Raw genomic sequence first — 7,137 nt, 5'->3', positions numbered from 1 at the left:
TCGGCCCCTCCTGCCCTCCTCGGAGCCCCCTGCCCTCCTCGGAGCCCCCTGCCCTCCGCTCGGCCCCTCCTGCCCTGCTCGGAGCCCCCTGCCCTCCTCGGAGCCCCCTGCCCTCCGCTCGGCCCCTCCTGCCCTCCTCGGAGCCCCCTGCCCTCCGCTCGGCCCCTCTTGCCCTCCTCGGAGCCCCCTGCCCTCCGCTCGGCCCCTCCTGCCCTGCTCGGAGCCCCCTGCCCTGCTCGGAGCCCCCTGCCCTCCGCTCGGCCCCTCCTGCCCGGCTCCTCCTGCCCGGCTCGGGGCGGGCCGGGGGAAGCCGCGCCCCCGCTCTCGTCACGGCGAGGGCCGGGCCGGGCCGGGCAGGAGGCGCCGAGGATCCGGGCCATGGTGGGGATCCCGGGAAGCTGCCAGTGTAAGAGCCGGGAGCGGGGCACGGGCGGGAGGCAGCGCCGGGCCGGGCCGGGGGGAGCGGGCCGAGCCCCCGAGCGGGCCGGGGGAAGGGGACTCGCGCTTTGTGTCATAGTCCATAATTGCACCTCTGATTAATGTGTGTTTCTCAGCGTGCGGGTTCACTGCCCCGCAGTGTGGGCCTGGGGACCCCCAGCCGCAATCCCAGCCCGCAGCGCCCGGGTTTGTGCGGGATTTCCTGGCTGGAGGGGTTCCGGAACAAGGGGTGCAGCCCCTCGGCAGGGCTGGGGCCGGCAGAGCCCGACCGCGGTGCTGCAGCCAAAGCGGGCTTTGCTTTGCACCCTCCTGGCACTGCCCGCATTGCCAGCCCAGCCCCGGAACACCTCCGTGAGGGGTCTGAGACACTTTTGGAAACAGCCACAGTGAAATATCCACGGCAGAGCTGGGCACGAGTGTTTGCCCTGCTGCAAACTGCGGGCACACAGCGACCTGGCACCCGCGTGTGCGAGCCCTGTGCACATAAATGCTGCTCCCAGCAGCGCCTCTCCTCCGTGCAGCTGGGAGGGTGGCAGTGGGCAGCTGGATCTTCATCCCCGTTTGCGTTAATTTGCCCAAAATCCCGCGTTTGTTGCCAGAAGTGTTGTGCCCTCCGAAAGCTTTGAGGTTGGTAGGGGAGCACGTGGTGCTTCTCACCGTATTTCAGCTTCCTGAGAGTTTTTGTGGCCTGTGCTGGTTTGTCCACGATTGGGATGGAAATTGAGGCATCCTGGATGGGGAGTGAGGTACCAGATGGAGCCGGGATGTCTGTGTGTGCAATGGCCATCCCACATGGGCTGGATCACGGCCTCACGGTGACTCTTTGGCTAAGCCATTGCTCAGGAAAGGGAGAAAAGCAGTTAAAAGCTCACCCCAAAGCTCAGGAAATTCAGGAATCTTCAAATGAAGTGTGATTGCTCATAGGGAAGCAGTGTAAAGATAGATGCTGATGCTAATGTGGAAACCACTCTGAAAGCTGCATTCCCGATTTGGAGAAGGAATTACCAAGTGACAGAAGTTGGTTTTATACTTTATGGTGCTGCCTAGGGCAGAATGTGCGGAGATGATGGGGTGAAGCTGTTCCCCCTCGAGGCAGTGGGAAATATGAGTCTGTGGAGGCGTGTGGAGTTGAGCCAGCTGGTGTCCCAGGTGCCTGGAGAGCACCGTGGTGGCAGAGCCGTGTCCACGTCCACGTGGCTTTGGAGAGCCCGGGCACCTGGCTCCTGACCTTCATCTTGTCAGCTCTGAAGAAAAGGCCCCACAGAAGGAGCTTGGGTGAGATCATGTGTTTTACCCCTGCCGTCCAAAGTCTGTGCCCAGTCTCCTTTCCCCAAGCTCCCTTTGAAGTCAGTCACAACAGGCACTGCTGAGGGTGATTCATCTCTCCAGTCTTGGACACCTCTCTCTGAATGAGACAAATTCCTCACTGGAGGTGCCTGGGCTTTTTCATTGACTGCAAGGGGAGTGCAGGAGAGCCTGGCTGAGGCTTTGGCAGTGAGGAGCTGGATGAAACCAATCCCACCCAGTGTGTCTGCTCATGGTGCAGCTCAGCGGTGTGTGCAGAGACTGGTCACATTCCCCCCTGCTTCCCTCACACTGAGCACAGCGAGGAGAGTCACACCTTTGAAATCCTGCTAAAAATGTTTGAAGCTAAGGGAGACAGGGATCTTGTGCCTCAGTCATAGCTTCAGGGTGGGTACATGAAACTGGTTCCTCTCAGCTGGGACACTTTCTGCAACATGGGATGAGTTGTTTGAATATTTTATTGGATCCTGGCAGGAATGTATAGATGTGTATGTGGCTGTTGAGTTTTGCAATATTAAAGCATGTCTGAAATTAGGAAGAAATTCCTTCCTGTGAGGGTGGGCAGGCCCTGGCACAGGTGCCCAGAGCAGCTGGGGCTGCCCCTGGATCCCTGGCAGTGCCCAAGGCCAGGCTGGACAGGGCTTGGAGCAACCTCGGACAGTGGGAGGTGTCCCTGCCATGGCAGGGTGTGGAACAAAGTGATCTTTCAGGTTCTTTGCAGCCCAAACCAGTCTATTATTCTGTGATTAGGGCTTTTCATCTGGTTCCTGCTGACAGAACTGAGCAAACAATCACTGACCCAATGGCAGCAGGGACAGCAAGGTGCCTGGCAGGAGAGGGTGAGGGCACCTGGAATGCTTGGAGTGACTCAGTGGGAGCTAAAGTGAAGTTTTTTGTTCAGTTTAATATGTCTGTGGCCCAGCATCCATTGGGGAATGCTAAGGATAAGGCTGGTGAGCCCTGCAGCTGCTTTATAAAGATAAGCACACAGATATGTGCTGAAGTTATCAGGACCTTTGTGGATAGATCAGGTGAGGATGCCCTGTTAGTGCCAGCTATTGAACACTTGCAGGAGACATCACTCGATTCTTGGGCCCAGTGTCAGCCCAAGAACACTGTTGGGGTTATCCAAAAGGTGAATAATCAGCTGTAGACTCATAATTTTTATAAATCTAATCATCTGCATAGCCCAACGATTTCTGATTTTTACAGATCCTGGCAATGTCAGGATGTTGCTTGATTTCTTTGGGTGTGTGTTACAGGGAAGTGGATCAGTGCTCAGTGTGAAACTAACAATGGGGAAGGAAAGAAGAAATGTGGGATTGCTTTGAAACTTTGGGATGTTCCCGTTCATTTAAGGCACATACTGGCTCTCATGAATATGCTCTTCTTATGTGGATATTTCCAATGGCCAGAAATTGAAATGCATCATTCAGGGACTTGATTTTCATATGCTGTAAAATGAAAGGCTTTAGGTGTTCCTCTCCCTTTGTGCCAGTGTTCAGGAGAATAAAATAAATTGAAATTTTAAAGCAGTCAGGGAAAAGAAAGAGAGTTTTTTGATTTGCTGGCACTCTGAGGATTGAAAAGAGTTTGTACTTGAGGAAGGGCTTGTGGAGTGGACTCTTTTGGAAGCAGGACTGGAGTGGAATAGTGAGCAGAGTGCTTTCCATCATCCCGAGCTGCCAAGGAGTCACAGGCACCTCGAGAGGCTGTCATGAGCCTCTGGAGAAGGGGGGAACTGCTCAGGTTTCCCTCTTGCTGGCAAGAATCAGAGGTGAACTCTTCCCCTTCAGAAGAAGGAGGTGGCTGTAAGACCCAGAAAGGTGAGAAGTGAATCCACCTCTCCCTCTCTGACGTAAAAAGTCCCAGGGGAAGGGTTTCTACCCAGGCTTAAAATTCTCCTGTGTCCCTGTCACCTTCCCATCTCTTTGTGCCACATCCTGTGTGCGTGCACACCCTTGTTTCATTCAGCTACAACATATCCTGGACATAATTTTGGCTGTATTTGTGCACTCCAGGTTAATCAACCCTGACTTTGGAAGTCAATTAAAATGTTCTTTACTCCATTTCATGAGAGAGCAGTACTAACTTCTACAGGTAGCAGTTATTCTGGGACTGCACTTGGAGGTCAAATTCTGCACATTTTCCTCAATGACATGCTTGGCACACTTGGGATAATTTAAAGGATCAGACTGTTCAGGCAGGGATTTTCTCCAGTGTAGATTTATGTTGGTATTTAAGGTTGTCATTGCTCACAGCCCTCAGCCTTGGGTTGCAAGGGGCCATAGGTGACACTTCAAAGCTCGCTAAAAATACTTGAAAAATATTACAGAATTCTCTCATTACAGGTACATTACAGGAAAATGCAGGATTAGCCTTTTTTTGCCTGTGGATATAAAATAATCAGACAAATACTTCATGAATGCTTGCAGACTTATTGCTGTAAGATTGGACTGGATAGACACACCATTTGTTTGCATCAATACCAGCTTCTCCCTGCTTATCTGTACTTTTTAATCCTCATGGTCTCTTGGGAGTTGGCTTTCACTCCCTAGCAGTGCACCTGGTTGCTGCAGCAGGAAGTTTCTCCAAATCTGTCACCTGACACGCTCCCACCTGGCCTTTGTGTGTGTTTGATCCCGCCTTTTCTGCCAGGAGGCAGCAGGAGGAGGAGGAGAAGAGGGATAAAGCCCTAAAGGAGATACAGCAGGGGGGCTGTACGTGTTTGGGGTGTGTGGGAGTGGGCTGGGGAGGGGTGGCTGGGTCGAGCAGTTCCTGGCACTGGTGGGACTGGGCTGGTGGCACACAGCAGGCTGGCAGCGCTGAGGAACCAGTCCAGGCACCCTTCCTAACCCCCACCTGGTCAGCAGAGACTCTTCAGTCGCCTTAACAGCAGTGGTGAGCACACAAACGGGCTTGACAGCTCATTGCATCCCGGCTATCTTTTGTTTGTTGGTAAAAACCAAATATTTGCTTTCTGCTTTAAAGCTGTGCATGCGGAGCCTCTCCGGATCTGGCTGCCGGTGTTGGATCAAACAGAGGTGGAACGGTGGCTGTAGTGTGGGGTACAGCTGTAGGGTCACACATGCTCCTGGGCAGGCAGAACTCCTGGTTGTCTGCTTGGGGCACAGGCAGCTTCCTTTTCTTAGGTGGGTATTGTGGGCTGCAGAATTTTGTGGCTGTGTTCCTGAGAGCGAGCACTTCCCTGGGTCTTGGCTAAGCAGAAAGTTAATTTAACACTTTTTCAGAGTGTGGGGACAGCTCAGCCTGCGGCATTTCCAGGTGCAGATGAGATTAATTTGCTTATCTTAGTTGAGGGCAGGTAGTTGTGAGGGGAGGTACCAGAGCCAGGATGTTAAAACATAAAGAAGTCAAATGTTCCTCTGTTCCTCCCCCGTTTGTGCGAGCTCGTTTGCATGAAAACACCCGTCTGGCAGATCTGCTGCAGGAGCCTTCCCTCCATCTCCTCCTCCTCTTCCTTCAGGATTAGCTTTGTTGGGGGCCAAGAAGCCACCGATGAATTGTGACTGGAAAGGGCTAAACTTGAAGGGAAGGTGAAAAAAATCCTTCGAAACATTTGCAGCCCTGGCAGCGGGTCCGCGGGTCGCTGATGGGGTTTATCCTCTGACATCATGAGGATCTCTGACATTTCTAGCTTAGAAACAATAACTCGCCTTATCCGTCGTCATGTTTTTCTAATTAAAGACAAAGCTTGGTAAATATTTTTTAAATGATTGAATTTCCCAAGTATGGAAAACACATGTCGGGAGTCAGGCTGGCTGCGTCCGACGCGCCTTTTCCCACCGCGTCCCTCGGAGCACGCAAGTGCAAATACAGATTTAGAGCTGCGGGTGACCCGTTTATCTGAGATGATTGGCAAAGATTTATAAACCAGGAGGGGATTTACTTTGCTCTCCCTCCCTCCTCTTCCCCCTTCTTCCCCCACCTCCCCGACCCCCGTCTCAGAAATAGGAAATTGGGATCACATTAAACCCTAATTGGTTTGGCTCCAGCGCTGGTTCGGTGGCTGCCAAATAGTTAATTTATTGCGTGAGAGTTTGGCCATGTGTTGAGAGGCAAATTTGCTCGAAGCAAGGCATCTCTGTAAACTCTACATCCATTCCTGTGCCAGGTCCTGTTTACAGCATCTCCAGAGTGGGGTGCAGGGGTTGCTTTCCGTGCCCATCGCGGCAGGACAGCTCAGGGGGACCCCGCCTCCCTCGCTCCCCTGCCAAAACGCTTTCAGGAATTGTTGCCTAAAAGAGCTTAAAGTGGTTTTAGCTGGACTTGGCGCTCGACGTTTGGAAACTGCCAGCTAGATAAGACGTGGGAGGCTCTCAGGAGAATAAATGCATCTGTTTGGGAGATAGCAGCAGGCCTGGGCTGTCACCGCGGAGCGGGGCCAGGTGGGGAGTCCCCGGGGGTGGCAAGATGGCTTTTCCTGCATTATGTCAGCAGGGCAAGTGGGAAGCTGGCATATCTGGCTGCCCCGCTGAAGTCCTCCTCATTCCTGCCCTTCTCCACGTGGCTGTCGGACATCCAGGATTTGTTGTCACTTGCTCACAGACCCATGAAGTTTTCTGGAAGATGGGCTCCAGCAGAAGAGTTTGCAGAGGTTTGCAGGACAAGCAGCCCTTGCTCAGGCCGTCACTGCCTTCCCCAGCACTTGACAGGGAATTATTTGGATTTGAGAGGATACAGCAGCCAGAGTTAAAGACTCACTGCTAGCACGTCTCTGGTGTGGAGTATGATTTGAAAGAGGCTGTGTAAGGAATAAATCCATGGCTGTGGCATTTTGTTTCGTTCCTCGCTGAGTTAAATAACAAACTTTGTGTAAGTGAGCTGCTTCCAGCTCCGAGGCAACAGAATTATCACTGCCGTGCTCAGCAGAGCCCTTTCTGTGTCAGCTGCTATTTCCATTGTGAACTTGATACCTGAAGGCTCAATATTGTGACCCTTTAATTTTCAGCTGCTGAAACGTCTCCTGTGAGCTGGCTAAAGGGGAAGAGCTCAGAGGGGAACTTGCAGTGGTTATGCAGTAGGAGCAGTGTGTTTCTTTGGCTATTTCTAAAGTGCTCAGTGTTTAGAAGAAATTGATAGGTAGTAGCAAAGCACATTTAGCAATACTTTTCTTTCTGTAGCTCTCGCTTCCTGGGATGTAATAAAATCCATTAAGTTCTATTTATGATCAAAGGCCCAGTATAGCAATAGTTTTATTTGGATAATTATGGCTGTTCTACCAATAATGAAAATACTGCACACTTGCAAATACTGCAGTGCTTAGAGGGGTGCAAGGTTGGCACAGCCAAATGTTTGCAAGTTGTGCTGAGGAGTCAGAGAGATACCAGTTAAAAGCATCTTGGATCCAGCTGAGTCCCTGTAGGAAGGCAT

At 52.2% G+C, this 7,137-nt stretch overlaps 1 protein-coding gene across 4 annotated transcripts in view; it reads left to right on the top strand.

The window, feature by feature from the left end:
- Positions 1–323: 323 nt before the first annotated feature.
- CBFA2T2 (CBFA2/RUNX1 partner transcriptional co-repressor 2) overlaps positions 324–7,137 on the top strand; it is a 62,879-nt gene continuing 56,065 nt past the window's right edge. For all 4 annotated transcript variants that reach the window (XM_077187506.1, XM_077187503.1, XM_077187504.1 and 1 more), the window contains exon 1: positions 324–406. In XM_077187506.1, the coding sequence (XP_077043621.1) occupies positions 379–406 (28 nt within the window). In that variant the 5' untranslated portion in view covers positions 324–378. The remainder of the gene's footprint in view (positions 407–7,137) is intronic.

This window comes from Agelaius phoeniceus, chromosome 17 (genome assembly GCF_051311805.1).
Source record: "Agelaius phoeniceus isolate bAgePho1 chromosome 17, bAgePho1.hap1, whole genome shotgun sequence".
Taxonomy (NCBI): Eukaryota; Metazoa; Chordata; class Aves; order Passeriformes; family Icteridae; genus Agelaius; species Agelaius phoeniceus.
The sequence above is the reverse complement of the archived record's forward strand: the minus strand, read 5'-3'. Positions and strand labels throughout refer to the sequence as shown.